This window comes from Thermobia domestica, chromosome 16 (assembly GCF_964235325.1).
Source record: "Thermobia domestica chromosome 16, izTheDome1.hap1.1, whole genome shotgun sequence".
NCBI lineage: Eukaryota > Metazoa > Arthropoda > Insecta > Zygentoma > Lepismatidae > Thermobia > Thermobia domestica.
The window spans coordinates 173,098,924-173,120,226 of record NC_137469.1 but is presented as its reverse complement, the minus strand read 5'-3'; the positions used below and the strand labels follow the sequence as shown (position 1 = coordinate 173,120,226).

Here is a 21,303-nt window from a genome sequence, read left to right as displayed (position 1 = left end):
TTCTACCATAAAAGAAGACTGCAAAACGTTAGTTTATGTACAAAATATTTTAGAAAGTAGGACTACATATCAGTACAATATGAATCAGGACAATGTAATACTAGGTACAATACAATATCATACCTGCCTTAAACATGAGAATCTTTCACTAATTGAAGGGCATAAAATTATCTAGCTCTATTCCACGCTTTTCCTCTCTTCTGGTGGCAACACTGATGCACTACAAGGATGGATTAGCTTATGAGTTCTAGGCTCTAAGTTATGCTTGACCAACCATTCACGAGATGATACCTAATTCTATCTTAGGGAACTATTTACAATTAACTTATAAATCACAACGAAATACCATGTTAATCACACGCACAAAATATTTTTAATATTCTCAACCGTACAGATTTACTTCGTATAGTCTGTTCATTCTGTTAATTCAATTTCTCTCTGCCCCTTTCTATTCGTTATTGCGACTTTCCTCGACACACAGCGATTTCTAAAATGAGGAAATGAATCGTAATCTTAATTTTTACTCTTAATGAGAAAGCTCCTAATTAAATCCCTGCGTATGTTGTAACTCCATCTTCTCCATATCGATATTAACCGTATGTCTTCTAGGCACAAAAATCGTAGATTTAATTTTCAGATAATATATCCGTAATTTCGGAGTTATAGGCTGCCGAAAACATAAAAAAATTAATTTTAAAGATTCATAGCTCCAATACTATGTGACCTACCGTAGTCGGGTCAAGATTTCACTTAGAAACTAATATGTGCGCTATCCAAAAATTCATGTTTCAGAATCCTAAGGTACTTACGCAATAATTTTTATAGAGGTAATTGGTAAGTACTTCAAATTATATGCCCGTAGCCAAACTTCCTCTATAAAAGTTGTTGCGTAAGTATCACACGATTCTTAGACTATTATATATATATATATATATATATATATATATATATATATATATATATATATATCTTATTTACTTTTTCGTTTCCAGGATTTTGGAGATGATGAAACTCCACTCCACAAGACTGAGTATTTATTGCATCCTGCCCATTTACTATTTAAGAGAAGTGTTGTCCCAAATGTCACAGAAGGAACTCGAAAATTAAACCAAGAAGAGTTAGAAGAGATCATTGCAAAACTCAATCTAAATGGTAAGTTCACTAGAAGAATGCCAAGGTCAGAGAAATACATTTTTTCTTCAAGTAGAATTTTCAATCTAGATTCTATTGTCTAAAATACTAGTATCTTAATGGCTATAAAGCTCTTTTATTGTTTTCTCATTTAGAAAATGATTATTTAATTGGCGATTGTAGGATCAAATCCAATTGGTGAGAATGTCTTTGTACTGCATTAATTCTCATGTTTGTTGTCTTATTAGACTATTTAGTTAGAGGAAAGTTAGGAAATGTGAGTATTCTTCAACTTTACTCATCAGTTTTCTTTTCTTATGAAACCTTCACTGTTATCTTTAAGCATTCCTGACAGTCAAATCAAAATTAGTCATAGTAGCTGCAATTAAGAACTGAAGTTGATAGAAACATATAATCATGGTAGGAAATATCTGTGTGTGTTACCATGAATAATATTCTGTACCTGCTTTCTCATCAAACTCCACATAAAATTCGTGCTTTAAGTGATGAGTTTTCATCATTAAAAAAATGATAATAATTACAAAATACATTTTTTTTTTCGTTTGTGAAGGTACTGTTCTTAAAATTTAGATATGTAAAAATTTGTTTTTTATATTATAGGTTATTTTGTCACCTCTTTCCCTTAGAAGTTAAATTTCGATTTTAAAAAAAACACTTTAATGATTACTTATTTTAAATGAGAGTTCATATGCCGAAGTTTATTTCTCCAACTTAAGTAAATTCAGGTTGAATTCTTTCTCACTTTGTTATTTGAAAAATCAGTTTATGTTCCTCCTGTTCGCATTCTTTGGAATTGAATTTTGAAAAGCGTAGTTTATATGCTAAATTTAAATCTTTACTTTTAACAAGTCGTAAGTTTGTAGATTCTACTGAAGTAATTAATAATTTTCATCTCTCTTAAGATTCACATCTCCGCAGGTATTTTTCTATCCTTTACCTAAGCCACAAGAGATGATGTTTAAATTTGAAGATTTTCAATACATAATTTTGAATCGGGCGTTAATAAATCAGTCAGTGAGTCCTATAGTATATTAGACATGAACAGCAGAGCCTAAATGTAAGCCGCAACTGATTCCACAAAATCTGGCCAACTCACAGAAAATAAGTGTGACAGATGAATGTATTTAAAAGTAGAATTTCGAATATTACTTGATAGTGGCGTAATTCCTTTCTTCAATAATTAATATAAAGCAATTAATAACTCCATGATAACAGAATAACTATAGTATATTTAATACATCCACATATTTACACTAACTTGTTCATATTGGAAAAACAGAAACAGAAGCAATACTCTATCGCAAAATAAAAGTAAAGAATACTAAAGAATATGCAGTTTGTCTATAGATATTAAAAAAGAAATTTGTTTATGATATTACATGTTCATATATTACAGTTAGGTTATTCTTTCTGCAGCGCACACAGTCTAATTTGAAGAAACTCACGTCTTGTTAATGTTTTGAGAAACGCGGAAAGAAATCCATAGTTAAAAGCTCAGCTATCTGTTTATAGGCTACTAATAAACATTCGGATGCAATTAGATGAAGTGGCTGTCTTCCTCCTTGAAATTGTAGGAAAACTTTATTGGGGAAGGGATCCGATATGGTCATAAACTTGCCCAGAACGGATAAGGAAAAGAAAGAATTTAATTTCTCGAATTCTTATTGGTGGTTCTTCCAATTAAGACAGACCAGACACATCTTCCTCTTTCTGTGAGCTTCCTCTCAGTCGAGAAAGTCCTTCCGTTCGGCAGAAAATATTACTGTAAAAATGTTGCGATAGTTAATTGAAACAAGATGCGATTTACGTGTGTACCTAAAATTTTCATATGAACAGGTAATGTCGGGCTCTTTGACCCTATTTAAGGATATATCTCTCTTGACTTCCAGGATTATGTTCACGATATGTGTACATTTACCTGCGGTGAATAAAAATAAAGATGGAAAATTGTTTATTTATTTTGTTTTATCTAATGTAACGTTATATTTATTTTCAAGAATCTCAATTAATCAATCTGTATGTATTTATTTCTATTCATCGTACACTGACAAGATATTATATACGGGATCTCCAGGAAATTACTCATCAGATAAAAGCTAGCTTATTAACTTCATGATTAATTGTCAGGGCTTATTCAAATAATAATTAATACAGTATAAAGTCTGTTAACTGAAACATATGTCTTCCTATATATTCTGCAGACATACTAATTTACGATATGACAAAACTTAGAAAATAATAACCATAGTAAAATATAACGAGAAAAAAATCAATATTTCTCTTACTTTAAAATAAAATATAAAACTCTTCCGGTATAAGACTGATTTTTCCTAAATTTCTTAAACTCATGAGGCATTCAATATGACACTAGGATAATACTACATTCATTTGAAAGAAAACATTTCATCATGCCTAATTTCTAAAGGTAGTTTCTTATACGAGTACAAAAAAGAAAAAGAAATAGCTCTGGTGTATAAGTCTCAAGACGGCATTATTTAGGAGTTGGAAACGTGTCAAACTGTTGTCAACGTCATTTTTTAAATAGTTAAATAATATTCCCTAAATAATCTCACTGTCCTTCTTGTTCAATATGGCCAAATCGTCACTGTTCCATTTTGCGTAAATAAACACTAAATTTCCTAATTACTTCGACCACTACGTCATTATGTAGCTGTTACAAATCGTGTCTCAATTTGCAAATAGCATTTTACTAAAGAAGACTTTGCTACTATCATTGCTGCACTGCACACAACATTTGGACTCTTAATTTTTAAAAGAATATATTTTAATGTAACTAAACAGAAACTATTCAAATATTGAAACAAAGCACAGGGCGCACATGTAATGGCGCAAATTTCACAAGATACATATTCGTCGCTGTTAATCTATGATAGTTAGAATGTTACTGCTCTCCTCTGATTTGGCTTTGCTGTGGCTGGCACTAGATGCGAGGAGAAAGGAGGGAAAAGGATATGGCAGAATTCTCCGCTCTCCCCTAACAGAGGAAAAAGACACTATGAGAGATTCAACACTTATCACTGGGCATCACAATATAATTGCTATTCAATTATATTCATCAATTAATGAAATTAATATCAGTAAATTCCCGTTTTTGCCTTCTACAAGCTTCGATGAACAGCAACTGGATGCAATACTTATAGTAAGCTATGATACAACTAACAAAGTTAAACGAATTAAGACTTCGTTTTTTCTTTCTTTCTTTATAAGGGACTCTAGGAACGAATATATGTATGCTCAGTTGAAACTCCTATCTGTTCTCCCAATTATATATACACTCGTTTGAAGCTCCTAGCTGCACTTCCAAGAGTTCCGTCTAAAAATTTTAACTATATATACGAAGAGTAAATAAAATGTTTTATGCAGCATGTAACGTTGCTACCGTTATACTCTATGTTGTTTCATCACTCTCCAATATGATTAAGTTCCCTTAGTTTCGCTAGTATGATTTCAAATGTTAATTCTGCAATTGGTCATATATATACGTAAACTTCCAACCAATTTATTTTTAATCTTCCTGAACATTCCCGTTTTCATAACTTAGTACATTCATACAAAACTATATATACGCCAGTGTTTTATTTAAGCGGTATCATACCATACTTTGCTATACAAAGTTTTATAAATGCATGGAAACGAAAAATTGCGTCCCAAAACGCGATGCATCCATGACCATAACTTATTACCGAAATGAGACATTTTTGCGATCAAAACAGTACCGGTATAATATTTCCTTCACGATAGTTAAATTCTCTTTTGCTCTCACGAAATAGTTGTGATGAATCTCCACTCTAAAACTTGACGTTTCCATTTGGACGTATCTTAGTTCTCAATAGCACTCACCAATCCACTATGGATTACACACCATATTACTGGAGACTAGTCATAAAGTTGAGGATAAAGGAAGCATGTATATTTCAACGTTTTATAGCATATGGAAATTAAGCGTCTCGATGCAGTTTCGAAATGCAAGACCTAAGGTTACTTTTCGAAAATTAGATAACTAGCGAAAATACCGGCCTTCAGCACTTCCCCTTTTCTGTCTTGTTGTTTCAAGGTCTGGTAAGTAGTTCATAAATGACACTTCTACATTTCTACATAGTTATTTCATAGCATTGACCAAGGAGTATTCTTTCGCTACGTTTTCTTGTTTTTCATTGAAACAGCGAAAGAAAGGTAGTGTTTGATTTACAACTTTATTTGATCTTACAATATTGAAAAACGAGCTGCATTTTAACAATATTTAGGTACAATATTTGAGTTAAGAAGTTATCACCTGGGTGAAATTAAGTTATTGCTATTTTGTCATTGAAAGCGCACTTCGTGGTCTGCGTAATGTAAATTCCCCGTTGTGATTTCTGCACTTAATAAAACGCCCAATATGGACACATTCAAAGCTCAGGAACCATCGTAGAAGTGTGATTGACATTACTTTTTTCTATTTTCTCTGTATTATCACACATATTTATTACCTATAAACGTGTTAATTCTTTTATGTCCGTGTAAAATAGTATGAGAAATAAATAATAATTTCCATTTCCGTTGCGCTCTAAAATGCTATACAAACTTATATATTATGATAAAGGTTTAGATTTGTTTTTCAAATTGCTACGCGAAAAGAGAAAAAATGCTGGTACAAATATATTATTTCCACTGAAGTACTTACTACATATATTTTGTTCTCATTTTTGGTGCTTACCATCTTTCTTAATAATTTTAGCTTAAATAAAACTTATGAGAAAAATCAATATTAGAAATCCTAATATATTTTTTGGATTGCATAATCTAGATGTTTCTATTTCATCAGGTGAAAGTGAAGCTAGGAATAGTTCGTATTCTAAAGTTCTCATTGATTGGAACAATCCAATTCACATAGAAGCTGATGACAGCGACATGGAAGAGCTGAACAATATGGTCTTTCAGCAGCAAAATGATGATAGATTTCCTACGAAAGGGAAAAGGCAAAAACTACTAAAAGTTAATGACTCGTTCGAGAATATTCCTTGGGTTACTAAATCAAAACCTTGTTCGGAAAATTGCAGCTCAGGTAAGACACTAGTATCATTATTAAGAATTACTTTAGAATCGCACTTATTTATGAATTGCTCTAGTAACAGTCGCAATCATCTTTGAGCAAGGAAATATTTGTAATGTTTAAGAAACGTGTAATTGTTGTTACTTCTAACGCAGCTCTTGTATTATGTTTCAATCAAGTAAATCCCCCCCCCCCACCCGTAAGTCGTACATGGATATCTACTCATATTCCTCTAAGTATGGAAGATTTTACTATCTTCCAAACTTCGGCGCATTTTATTTTATTTAAGTATTTTATAACTTACCATGATATAACAAAAATGTGACTTTACATGAAAATCGTTGTAAATCTCAGAAGTTGTAACATTCAATTAATTTTCACAAACTCACTTGCGTGTAACTGTAAACAGAATACTGTACTAAGCAGAGAAAACATTGTCTATATAAAGTACATAACCACGTTCAAGACAACATAAGAAGTAGTCGAGCGGTTTAAGTGAATAGGGTATGAATCAGGAGTTCGTTCAATCTTCTTGGTCGGTTATACTTTTCCTTCGTTTACGCCTGAAAAAGTTTTTCACTGTATAAGCTTTGCTTTTTACAGAATTAAATTTGACTTAAGCTACTCGCTTAGCAAGGCAAGATACATTTATTGTAAAAATTGCTAACGTATAACAGTTAGTAGTATCTGATGAAGGTATTTGGCGAAAGTGTTACATGTTAGTAGTATCTGATGAAGATATTTGGCGAAAGTGTTACATGTTAGTAGTATCTGATGAAGATATTTGGCGAAAGTGTTACATGTTAGTAGTATCTGATGAAAATATTTGGCGAAAGTGTTACATGTTAGTAATTTCTACAATAAATGGATTGTTTTGCTCAGCGAGTACTTTAAAACCATTTCACATTGAAAAAGTTGTAAAGAAAAAGTTGGAAGTTGAAATGCACAAATCGATTCTTTCACGTCTTTTTTGTATTCTTTTAAAATCAGACGAAAATCATATTCACGAAGAAATTAAATGTCGACTAAAAGCAGGGAATTTGTGTTACTATTCGGTTCAAAATCTCTTGTCGTCGCGAATTCTGTCGAGGAATTTGAAGCTTAAAATATATAAAACTATAATCATGCCTGTTGTTCTGTATGGTTGCGAAACATGGTCGCTTACTCTGAGGGAAGAACATAGACTGAAAGTATTTGAGAACAGGATCCTGAGAAGAATATTCGGACCCAAGAGGAACGGGAATGGGGAATGGCGGAAACTTCATAACGAGGAACTACATAATTTATACGGTTTACCAAACATTGTGAGGGTCATCAAGCCTAGGAGGCTTAGGTGGGCAGGTCATGTAGCTAGAATGGAAGAAAGTAGAAACGCTTTCAAAGTCTTGACTGGTAGACCCATAGGAAAACGACCATTAGGAAGACCTAGGCGCAGATGGGAGGACAATATTAAGATGGATCTCGCAGAGATAGGAATACAAAGTAGAAACTGGATGCAATTAGCTAAGGATAGAAGTCAGTGGAGAGCTTTTGTGAACGCGGCACTGAACCTCCGGGTTCCATAGGCCATAGAGTTATTTTTTTTTTTTTAATTTGTAGAAAACAAGAATGAAAACATATCGTATTTTACATTTTTTACTGAAAAGTTTTGAATATGAATTTTTATTTTATTTCTTTACTCAAGTGCTTTCTCTGCTTGTGGTTCCGGTTTCCATTCTCAATGGAATACATACGAGAATAAACTCTTAATTCTTGTATCACACAGTTTCGTGTTGGAAACACCCAGAACCACCCTTCTTCTGTTGTATGTGACTAGAATTTATAATTTTATAACTGAAAACAAAATATTAAACATACTCCGCCTTATGCAGAGTCGTTTTGACGTATGATTAGAGTCATACTAAAGGCCTGATTACTGCAGGAAACATATGTTAATCGAACACTTTAGTATGGCATTAATCACTTGTCAGAACGTCTCTGCATAAGGCCCACTGAATTTAATATTCTGGTATCATGTGATTTGCATATGTCATTTTTCTCAATAAGATATTGTTTCATTTGATTTTGTGTTACATTTATATGCCACAGTTACATATTTCGAGGTATGGGCAAAAGCAATCTAATAGAAAGAATGGAAAATTGCCGAATACAGTGACTAAACTATGTCATATTCCGTCTTCAAGAAATGCCACAGATGATATCAGATTGCTCAGTTCAGAATTATCCAATACTTTTTATATTTCAATGCATTAATTATATAAGTTTCACATTTTCATTTAATTTCGACCTCTCTCGAGCTTTCTTCTTCATAGGTGTAGACCTTTAATCTAAATCAATGAAGCGTATTTTATGTTATGATATGTATAATAATAGCGATTAAAAATAACACGATATTTTAAAAATAAAATTTAATACAATTGAGCGTAGTACAATATTTTTATTTTCATCAATAGAAGAGAAAAAGTATGTTGATCGTTTAAAAAAATTGAAAAAATTAAATAAAATATGTAAGTTTTACGTCCGACGATTATGCCGGCAAGGCTAAAGGAGACGGTGATGATGAAAAATGGACCAAATGGTGGAATGAAGGAAATGGGAGGAAACGGGAGAACCAGTGGTCGAAGTGTGACGGTATGCGGTGGTATGCCATACCACCTCTGGTTTTTCAGTGATCAAGACAATATTTAAATAACAGGTATGTTGAGTCAAAATCATAATAAAACATACCGCCTCTGGTTTTTTTTCACTTCGAACACTGGAGAGAACCCCGAGAAAACCCAGGAACACGGTGTTTGTCCACCACAAAACCTACTTGGCGCGAGTTGGGATCGAACCACGGACCCACACATCAGAGGTGAACGCTCTACCTCTGAGCTACCGTGTATCCTTTAAAAAAAATCGAATTCGAGATTTTAACATATTTACATGTTTCATGGCTCCTACATCCGTAAAATGGTTTGAGTTGATTTGATTTTGAATTTAGCACCCCCTTCAGCAGCGAGGCTATATGAGACGTGGACCTAATGATTGACATGGAATCCAAACCATGTAAGCTCCCGCCGTGAATCAAACCCGGGTCTCTCCAAAGGGATTTTCCTAGTGATTTTTTCCTATACGATTCTTAAAAGTTTGCTCATATTTCATAAATATTTGATTATTGAAAATTTCCTAAAAAGGTAGTTTATTCTTCGGGACGTTTTCTTCTTTTTTGATTATTTCTCGAAAATTGCACTGTTAATTTTGTTCATATTTAATAAATAGATATTTCATTGGCAATATTATAATATAGCATAAACCGTTTATCCTGCCAAAAATAGTAGTTTACCCTTGCGGGTGAGCTTTTTTCTTAGACTATTTTCTGAAAAAAAAAATATGGGTTAATTAATTTTGTTTCTACTTCATTAACAACCTTATAATATGCCATAAGCTATTTCTCCTGAATAAAACTTTGAAGGAATAATTTACTCTTGAGCTAAGTTTTTCTCGGACAGTTTTGTCAAAAGCTGGCCAGCCTATCATAATAATATGTCACATTTCATAAACAGATATTTCATTAGCAGCCCTATAATACGGTGTAAACCGTTTTTCCTGAAGATATTCACATCATCATCATCATCATAGGTATTCTGCCATTATTGGTAAGTCTCTTGCTGCAACTGAGAAACTTCCATGCTCCACGGTCTTTCGCTAATCTCTTCGTCCTCTCGTACGATTTTTCTGTTTTGATATTGATCCACTCCTTTGCCCCTCGCTCTCTTTCCTGCCATCATATCCTCTAGCACGTAAAACACATGATACAGTTCCTTCTTAACCAATGTCCCAACCAGTTTCTCTTTCTCTTTTTAATAACATCTAAAATTGTTCTTTTCTCTCCCACCATTTCTAACACCGTCTCCTTCGTTTTCCGCCCGATCCAGCTAATTCTTTCCATTCTTCTCCACACCCATATTTCGAAAGCTTACAGTTGTTTTTCATCATTTTTGCGTAATGTCCATGTTTCTGACCCATACAGCACAATAGTCCACACGAGGCATTTTATAGGTCTTTTTTAGAACTCATTATTCAAGATCCCACAAAATATTCTTTTCTTTCTCCTGAAGGCTTCTTTCGCCATTCCTATCCCTGCTTTTATTTCACGTTCACACTTCATATCATCACTAGTAATACTACCCACGCATCGCAAACTACTCACCTGTTCTGTTTTCTCCCCTCCTACTTCTATATTTGACACCGACTCCTTTATTCCAGTCACCATGTCTTTTGCCTTTCTAACATCTATTTTCATCCCATATTCATCACAGCCCTTCCTCACGCTTTCTAACATCTTATTGACTTTCTCTTCAGATTCTGCAACAAGGTATTCACAAGGGGTAGTTTATTTTTGGAGTGCGTTTTATCGAGAATTACTTCCTCAATTACTGTTCAGACGATTTTATTCATATTTCATAAATACGTATATTATTAACAAGCCTATAATGTGACGTAAGCCATATCTACTGAAAGTATACAGAAGAGATAGTTTATTCTTGGAATGAATTATTTAGATTTTGTCAAAAATTGCTTATTATTAGGCGATCTTGTTTTATTTCATAAATAAGTATTCAATAGCAATCCTACAATATGGCGTTTGTCATTTTTAGTGAAAAAGCTAGAAGTAGCAGTTTAACCTTGGGAGGTGAGTTTCATTCGAAGTATTCCGTAAAGTCTATTATAATTTCGTTTTCTTTAATAAATAAATATTTCTGTAAGAACTGCAGGGTGATTTTACTTAATTTAAGAAATGAAAGCAAGAAAGGTTAGTGTGGTGGTCTATATCTGTTATTTTACAATTCAGTCCTAATCAAATGTTTATTTTAGTGATTATTGATAGATATCACTGCCTCAATGCTTTGGTTTTCCTTTTGTTTCCTGGAAAGTTGAAAACGCTTTATATTTTAGGAAATCTTATAGCATGTCTGGGTTGTGTTCCTGTACTGGGAAGCCAAATCTATAACATTACAGGTTTGCTTGGTTACGTACTCGTTTCGGTTCGGAATGTCAAAGGTATGTCGCATTTTGGTTCGATTATCAACTCCTGACACTCATTACTATATTCATATAGCTCCTACGAATATCGCTGGTTTCATACACAGAGTGATTCCGATTCAATGTCTCATATACGACTTAGGTAAGTCATAGGCATTTACTTAAACAAGCACCAAACCTGACACAGTATACTTGGAGTGACAAAAATCTTCGTACCACCACCACCATAAAATCACTGTAACGGGCATGTCTGTATGAAATAACGTGTAACGTTATTGCATTCAGATAAGCACATCAAATATATAAACCAAACAATTATCTTAAACTAACATGCAACTTAAATCTAACCAATGCGATTTAATTTTCTGTTATTTTACTAGGTATGTTGTGGCGGCGTTATATCTCTCTAGCTTTTCTTTTTTATTCGCCTTAACATGCTTACTTCGACATATCACAATTCTGTTACATTATATAACATAACACTACACTATTTCACAAAATTAACTATTTTTGTTTCACCAAAAATAATATTGCTGTTCACAACTTTAGCCCATGATTAACAGAATCCGTGGAGGCGTGCCAATAACTTGTAACATTGATGGAGTTATGGTTAAAAATAAGTATCACCGGATGTAAAGCAACTTTTACTGAATATTTATTGAACAACAATTAAGTAAGTTATTGTTATCAAGTTTACGTCATTTTTGCCTTTATATCACTGAAATTCACATTAAACGTTCCTGTAGGTAAGGGCTCCGATCGTGGGGGGGGGGGATTGCCCAGCCCCCAATTCTCAGGTGAGCCCCATGTATTTTTATGAATATGTATTTTTTCTACGTATTTTTTTATTGTTATGTATATTGTTATATTTATTTTATGAGTATACAATATTTAGCATAATTTGAATTCAATTTGTCGTAAAAATCCTCATATATATATATATATATATATATAGCCTTCAACCTGCAATCTTACCTTGTCTGCAACCGAACACACATCTGAATGGGTCCCCCCAAAGTTACAGAGAAATCAGCGCTCTTGTCTGTAGGGTTACTTTTCGACTGTCTATTTCGATGTTTGGCGTCGAACCTGTAATGTTATAGATTTGGCTGCCCTGAACAGGAACACAACCCTGATACGTTATACTCTATGATGGAATTGTGCCTATTAATTTTGAATTTTATTTAATTTAGTATTATTCTCCAATAGTTCACTTGGCGCAAGCTAGAATCGAACCAAGGACACCATGCACCAGAGGGTGCCTTGTTGTGCGATAACTTTGTTATTTATAGCATTAGCACCCCTAACTTTATAAAGCCATATCGACAAAATCTTATTTTTAGTTAAATATAAACTAATTATTTGCTGAGCAAAAATATATATTTTCATTAAAATTCAACACGTGTTACTGTTTCGCCAACTAACTCTTTGGCTTCATCAGACACTATGTGACAGTGTTGCCACAGTCCTAGGTCTGGAGTGGGCTGAAAAATAGTACCAAATTGAAACAAAAAGGGCTGAATTCATTATTTTGTACCAGTGTAATATACATGGCTCAATAACATGAAGCTAAAAGAGGTAAAGTTCTAGAACATTCTCCCCCCCCCCCCCCCCATTCTTCCAAGAGTCTAAATCAAGAAAGTGCTCTTTTTAAAAACGTCCAAATAGGACGACCCCGAGCAACCGTGGAGTAGATGTAGATATTTTTTTTTTTTTTCGCACGTAGGAAGTATAACAGAGGCCGCAAAATTAAAAGGGAAAACACTTATCATCTTCGGTGTGTATTGTAGAGAAACCAAACGCGCCTCTATTTCAAAGTGACCAATAAACCAAAACAATATTATGATCATATAAGAAAACATAAATAAAACAAGAAATAAATCAATCATCTTCGAGTTCGTGTATAAACAATGCGTTATAATAAAACATTAAAAGATAAATTATTACACAGTATTCTCGCTTATTTCGCGACCGAAGGAGGATAATGGACTGTAAGAAGAATATAAGATAAGTAAACTGACATCTGTAAAAAGAAATGTAAAACCGGTCCAGCGTTCTAGAACCTTCTCTGAAAGACATTAAAACACATTATTAATAATTTTAAGTCACAATGGTATCTATGGTGCTGAATTGGGGAGAATTGTACCAACTTTTTCACAAAAGGGGCTGAAAATGCCAGCGTAGTACCAACGGGCCGATGAATGACACAAAGGGATGAATGTGGTACAATTGTACCAAGTGTGGCAACAGTGCTATGTGATACAGGATAACTGCACAATCGTATATACATACAACAGCTAAGATATCTTTCTTCTGATTGGCTACTGGCAGCAGCAAATCCCTTTCAATTATACTTATTTGAACATTTCTATATAGATGCATTCCATTGTTGCTAATTACACAAAATGACGATCTTAACTACTTTAAACTAACAATTAATTAACTTAAACATTATATCACATAGTGTCTGATGAAGCCAAAGAGTTAGTTGGCGAAACTGTAACACGTGTTGAATTTTAATGAAAATATATAGTTTTGCTTAGCAAATAATTAGTTTATATTTAATTATAACAAAGCAAAGCTTCTACTTATGGAAAATATCACTTATTTTTAGGTTTTCTAAGTCAATTTTTCAGATCATCAGAAGCATTCCTTGTTAACACTGTATTCTGGTCACAGTCAGAAACGAGTAAACTTGTGATAAATAATTGGTTTTACAACTTCTTCAAAATATATCAACAATTTTCGCACAAGTTAGATTTTTGTCTTATGTAATGGTAAAGTTATTTAAAGCATATTGAATTTGTCAAGTGGAACAAAGTTTGGAGGATCACAAATTAACTAAAATTAACGAAGTTTTTATGAACATTTGTAGAGTTGTCAATTAATTTTAGCCCAATTAGTGTTAACGTATTCAATTTCTGTTAGAAAAAAAATTAAATCTTCGAGATTTCACATTATTAGCAATTCGACACAATGGAAAGTCTTATTTTTATAATGTCGTCAATAGATCAACGCTTAAATGTTGAAATTTTAAACAATATACATGATTAAAATGTATAGCTTTACATTGTGGATAGTATATACTAATTAGTTAATAGATTATGTTCTCAGTTTGGCGTCTTCTTAGTTCTTATATATGTATCTATGCGGATTGTAACTTACCGTGTGTAAATAAATTAGTATATTTCTACTTATTTTTTTATCTCTCCTTCTTTTCTTTCTATTTCTTATATTCTATTTATACAGTGAAACCTGTCTTTAGCGGAATCGAGCGGGACTTGCAAAATTTTCCGTTAAAGTCAGGTTTCCGCTTAGTGGAGGTAGACCTTTCCTTTTTTTCTAAAAAAAAATACATGCTTATAAAGGGGCATACTGAGAAAATATATTGCTGTACGTACATTGTTCGATTACAATACTTCTTTCTTCTACGAATAAATACACAAAAAATTAAAATGAATACAAAATATACTATGCACACGTTTTCTTTATTTTTCTAATAGCCAAGCAGGGTTTTCTGTGTACATTGCTGCTTGGCTGCTTGACTTTCCGCATACACTTTAGCCTGAGAAATTATACTAAGTGAATCAGAATCATTTTTCAGTAAGGCAAATTTTTGCAGTTCCTTTAAACTTCTGAGAGCATCTTGATATGTATTTATTCTACACTCTTCTTCGAACTCGGTATCGTATTCCTCCTCTTCCTCTATCTCGTTTTCTTCTTTGCGACATTCCTTATGATTCTTGATTAAATTGCGGGAATTAAGGACAATTTGTGGGGGTGAATATGAGTAGTGGTTGGGGAAGGTAAACACTGTCCAGAAATATTTAACAAAAGAACGAACATTTTATCGCAGACAGTGTAAAGTATATGTCTCACAAAATGTCTAAACATCTTCAAAACGCTGTAGTCCGGAACTCAGAATTTTCCGTTAAATGTTTATTTTTTTCCGTTGTCCGCGTAACACAGTTTCCGCTTAGTGAAGGGACTTTTTACACGTTTTGTTCTCCAAAATTCATGGGACCGTGAAATATTTCCGTTTAAGACAGTTTTCCGTTTAATAAAGGGTCCGTTGAAGACAGGTTTTACTGTATTTGTACTTCTTATAAGAAATAACTGGAAAGCCAATCGGAAAACGACCTTTAAGAAGACCTAGGCGCAGATGGGAAGACAATATTAAGATGGACTTCCCAGAGATAGGAATACAAAGTAGAAACTGGATCCAGTTGGCTATGGATAGAAGTCAATGGAGAGCTTTTGTCAACGCAGTATTGAACCTTGGAGTTCCAAAAGCCATAGAATTAGTTATTTATTATAAGAAAAAATTCCCTATTTGTTATTTCAAACATATTTTGAATCATCAAGGCGATTACCTGATATTATCTATGAAAATATTTTATTTTCTGGGTTTTATTCTTCTAAATCTTCTATAATTTTACAAATTAGCAATTTTGATTGTATGTGTTTATAACATTCCTTTTTGAACAAATTTGGTTCGATTTATTACAAAAATATTCAAGCACCCAATTAGTATTAATCAATAAGTCTTCACTTATTAAAATAACATTCCAACGAGCATCAATATTCAACAGAAAGCATTTAATGTCCATGAAGTCAAGTCATCTGTAATATATATATATATATATATATATATATATATATATATATATATATATATATATATATATATAATAGGGATATTCCATGTGAAATCAACCAATGAAGTGACAAAATTTGACCTGACCATTTTATACTTTTGTAAAAATTGGGGCACATCTTTGTTACAGTGGGAGATGAAAAAATCCAAATATTACCCCTCTCCTCCTGAAAGTATCACCATACAGGGTGTTTAGAAATTTCAAAAAGGACATTTTTTCATTACAGTGATTATCAAAAATTGTCATAAAATGGTTAATATGTGCACTAAAGACATGTAATAAAAATCATTGAAAATCTTAAAGATTGCTTTACAAGTTGTACTATATTGAAAAAGCTTGTACAATAAATAAATACTTCAAAAATTCAAAGTAAAATTTGAATTTTGAATTTCGCACAGAAATGTCACTGCGAATTTGTACAAAATTGTCTGGAATGTAGTTCCATATGTGTTCTAAAACACCAGAAAATTGTATTTTGGGCACTTAATGGGATCCGATTCAAAATTCAGCATAAACTAAACATTGCAAGATACTCACCATGTGAATATCTGGGTTCAGATCAATAACCATTTATTCTCCTGAATGTATATAAAATAAGATCATCTTACAGTTATAATTCCATCCTAAGAATAAAAATAAATTGGCTTACAAAGTCATGAAGAATGTCAAACACTTTGTTTCCCATCAAATAAGCTAATGTCTTATCAGCAAAATCGATAAAAACAATATCACGCGGAACATCATTCCCTTCATTAATTAATACAATACATCCCGAAATTTTTAAACTCAAAGTCAAATCTTCAATTACATAAGCTTTCAAATGGACTATATTTATAACTAAAGGTATTTTAATTCTTAAAATGTTAGTTCATTCTGAGAAGCATGATAAATTATAATTATTTGCAACAATATCAAATACAAAAACATATTATATTTCATTTCCAGAAACCTCTCCTTTTGAAGACAAATGTGGAACGACAAAAGGGAGTAATGAAGACAATAAATGCCAAGAAAAGGGATTATCTGCTAGCAATGAAGCTACCACCTGCATAAAAGCACCATGTTTCCACAACCTCCTGGCATTAGTACCATTTGCAAATGGAATTTGGGATTTCATGCAGAAAGTACTTCGATTAACACAATCGTGATTTTGTATCTAGGTTTAGATTGAAAGCCAATACCAAGGCTAAATTGTGATAACGGATCAGTAGGAAGATTTAAAATGTTAAATATTCGTGGTGAAACTTGCTGAAGTATAAATCAAGTTCTAGAGAGATTTAATATCAGAAGTTAAAACGAAATAGCATTTATTCTTTCGACTGAGCTATGCAGAATTGTTTTCCAATTATATTTGCTGGCGAAGACTAAAGAGTATGCAGTTTGATAGTTGATTTACTGGTATTATATGATATATTGAATAATTGTATTTTTTTGGAACATTATTCATAATAAATACAATTTATTGTAATGACAACCATACAACAGAAATTGTAAATCTAGATTAATCCAAAAGAGGAGAAAATGCTAAATAATGGAATTGACCCTGTGCTGCAGACAAATCACGAAGGTAAATATTGGTAATATATATATATACAGAAAGAAAGTGGCTTTCTACAAATATATGTAGTAATTTCTAGTTTTAAATAGATCAGTTGTAAAACCTCCAATTCAGTTTCAAAACACAAAAAGGCATTTTCATTTTATAACACTCTCTTCTACATGTAATATTAATAAGATGTCATTATTTAAAAAAATACGAGGGTTTCCCAGAAAATAATGAACGTTTTGGCATGATGAAATAAAAAACAAAAGATGTCAGCACAAAATTTTATTTACAAAGCCACAGAACCTTAACTCTAGTTTTCTATGTAATCGCCATAGTTGTCAAGACACTTGTTATAACGTGGGACCAATTTTTAAATGCCGATGTTATACTCATCCGTCGCCAAAGATTTAAGCCAGGTTGTCACTGCTTGCTTGAGTTCCTTATCGTTTGCGAACTGTTCTCCACCCAAAACTTCCTTAAGTGCCGGAAATAAGTGAAACGTTGGTTTTCCTGATTTTATTATTATTATTATTATCACCATAAACATTCTTTATTTGCCTATAAATTTGAATAAGCTTAACTTTTTACGCGTTCAGAAAACGAATGACACTCCGTACTTCACATTTGGCGGGATTTTCGATTGGCACCACCATTTTGAATCACTGCGAAAACAAGTACCGAGACCGCACAGCATTGAGACTCGGTTCACACTGAGGTGAAGGAAGAAAGGAGTTAACTGCCGCGCACGTGATCGCAGTGGTAAGAGTCGGCGCCGCGCGCGATGCGCAATCATTCTTTAATTTCTGGACGACCCTCGTGTATAATTCAGTTTATATTCAGATACAGACAGAAAAGCCTAGTATATTCTCTCCATAAACTACTTTCTCTTCCTTAATTATGCAGCATCAGACATAAATAGAGCTGAAACGCTATCAGAAATAATACAATTACATCCTATTATATAATAATAACAATTTGTTCTCATATGACAATCATGACCAACAAGGACTTGATGTGGTAGATACTTTGCAAGAAGATACACAAGCCTTGTCAAATCTTTCTATTTGGGATTGTAAAGATATTTATTAAATATTTCATATTAATCCTAAGAAGAAAAGACTGAGTTGCATTTCACGAAGGAAACAGAAGTTTGAAAAATAACAAAGCTATGGTAGAACAAAGGTTGCTTCCGAAATAAGAAGTCAAGACCTGGAACCATTAATTAAAATTTAATTAGCAGTTGTTTTAAAAATGATATCTAGTGAAGTGACTATAAAATAGCTACTTTTCATCACACTATAATATAACTACTTGTGACAAAAGTTGTGATGTTGATGTGCAATAATTTGTGTACAAATTCTGTGATTGATATTACATGCACAGAAAATATATCATAAATGTGATATGAGTTGAATATGTGATTATTATTATGAACTTTTTCAGAAAGAAAAAGGAAGAAGTTATCTTCATATTTAAAGATTTTCAATATGTAGGATGTACAATTTTATCGATAAAAAATGTTAATGATTGAAAATGAACCTAACTTTTATAATGGAGCTGCTCAGAGAATTGTATGCAAGAGGGTGAATTTTTAAACATTTAGTAGATAGTTATTTAATGTACTTGTAAAAATTGGTGCGTTATATAAAGAATAAAAAATGTTTGTACAAAATTATTTATTTCTTCCTTTTATTTATTTCCTTTAGTTAAGGTATCAACATTTTTATTGCTTTTTATTAGTTTTGCAAACCTTATAATAACATTTTCGCCTATTTTTGATTGTTTAATCGACTTGCAATGTTAACTTGTGTATGTTTTATGATTATAGAAATATACAGGGTGTTTCAAAACAACACTGACAACATTTGGGAGGTGATTCCTGACACCAAGATAAGACAAAAAGTATAGACTAACCTGAGTGCAGAAATTCATTATTTCGGAGTTATAGGCTGCTGAAAACATTAAAAAAATAACTTTAAAGGTCCATAGCTCCAATACTATGGGACCTACCATAGTCGGGTCAAGACTTCACTTAGGAACTAATATGTGCGTTATCCAAAAATACGTGTTTCAGAATTCTGCGGTACTCATGCAACCATTTTTACAGAGAGTGGCTACGGGCATATAATTTGAAGTACTCACCAACTATCTCCATAAAAATTGTTGCAGAAGTATCGCAGGATTCTCAAATTTGGATATTTGGATAGGGTACATACTAGTTCCTCAGTGAAATCATGATCTGACTATGGTAGGTCCCATAGTATTGGAGCTATGGACCTTAAATTTCACTTTTTTTGTTTTTGGCAGCCTATAACTCCGATATGACGGGTCTCTGCACCCAGGTTGGTCTATACTTTTTTGTCTTCTCTTGGTGTGAGGAATCACCTCCCAAACGTTGTCGGTGTTGTTTTGATACACCCTGTATAAAAGTAGGGATGATTGAAAACAATTACTTAGCACGGTAAATTTTTCATTTGATAATCCTATTTAGCATGTTGTAGATGTCCCACGTGCATTATATTGGAATTACTACCACTACTATCATCCTCCAACTTTGAACCAGATCTGTGAATTCGTACTGGTTGTTGTTCATATATATATATATATAGTTATACATTTATTGGAAAGTTGCTAATAAACATGATATTAACTGGTGAGCTAAATTTAAAATTCTTGAGGAAAATTGTAACGAATAATTAATCACTTCTTAAAAAGTAAAAGAACGGAACAGTTACTTTCTTAAACAAAAGAAAATGATTGACACAGTCACAGTTATGTTGCCGGTATTTTCTCAGCTCCACACCACAACATCTCAGAAACGATTTTGAAAGCAGACTGAAATTATTATGAAACCTGGTGAACTAAAATTCGCACCATTTATCCTTTCGTTCTTCATTTGACAGCCGACAGGTGCAGAGCCAAAAAATGCAGTAGGTAAGTGAAATGAAATAGTGTAGCCAGGTTTTTCGTTTAAAACCGAAGAATTATCACAGAAATTTTATGATGTTCCGTAGGAAGCTACAATTTCATAACAAATTGTGAATTCTGGACCCCTTTTCTGTTTCACCAGGAATTGTAAACTTTGTATATATTTGTAATCCTACCAGCGTCTTTTCTTATTAATAGAGGACTTGGTGGTATATAGTACAAAAACTGTGGCAAATTTCCGTCGTGTTCATGTAGTTACTGTACGTGGCTTCAGCCCGACGAACTAGGTTCGATTCTCATTGTCATATACCCTTGGGGCTGAAAGCAACGCTAAACTCCAACTCATCCAACCAAAAGAAATTAAAAATAAAATGAGGAAAACAAACGCAGATTGTAAGAAAGTACTATAAAATACAAATCAAAAAGTTTGGGCCGAAAACTACTTGCCTATGTAGTGAATTACATTTTTCAGCTATAAATATTGTACCGAAATCACATTCTCTATATCATAGAAATCTATAAAATAGAATTTCATCTATTATTATTAAACGACAAGTTGCGAAGGGAAACAGACAGACCAAGGAAAGAGTTTTACAAAAGAAAATGCAAGAGCATAGAAGAATTAGAAACAGTTGGGAAATATGAGGAAATGTATAAGAAGGTGAAATCTATGGAACTGCGGAGGAAGCAAGGGGTATTACGATGGCAGTACAAAATAAGAATGGGAAGGTAGTCAGCAAGAGAAGTAAAGTTTTAGGAAGATGGAAAGAATATGTTGAAGACTTATATGAAGGTAGGAATAGATCGTGTGGCATAGATGTTGAAGTAGGTGGGGATGATAAAAGGTTTAGTGTTCTTCGGGATTAATTTGAGAAAGCTATATTCAAGATTAGGAGTGGGAAATCAACCGGAATAGATAATATATCAATCGAATTCATTAA

At 32.8% G+C, this 21,303-nt stretch overlaps 1 protein-coding gene across 1 annotated transcript in view; it reads left to right on the top strand.

The window, feature by feature from the left end:
- The window catches only part of LOC145673507 (A disintegrin and metalloproteinase with thrombospondin motifs adt-1-like), a 334,494-nt gene extending 315,398 nt beyond the window's left edge, over positions 1-19,096 (top strand). Inside the window, exons 17-19 of the mRNA XM_081743275.1 lie at positions 993-1,152; positions 5,978-6,217; positions 16,834-19,096. Of these exons, the coding sequence (XP_081599401.1) occupies positions 993-1,152; positions 5,978-6,217; positions 16,834-17,036 (603 nt within the window). The 3' untranslated portion in view covers positions 17,037-19,096. The remainder of the gene's footprint in view (positions 1-992; positions 1,153-5,977; positions 6,218-16,833) is intronic.
- The last annotated feature ends 2,207 nt before the right edge of the window (positions 19,097-21,303 follow it).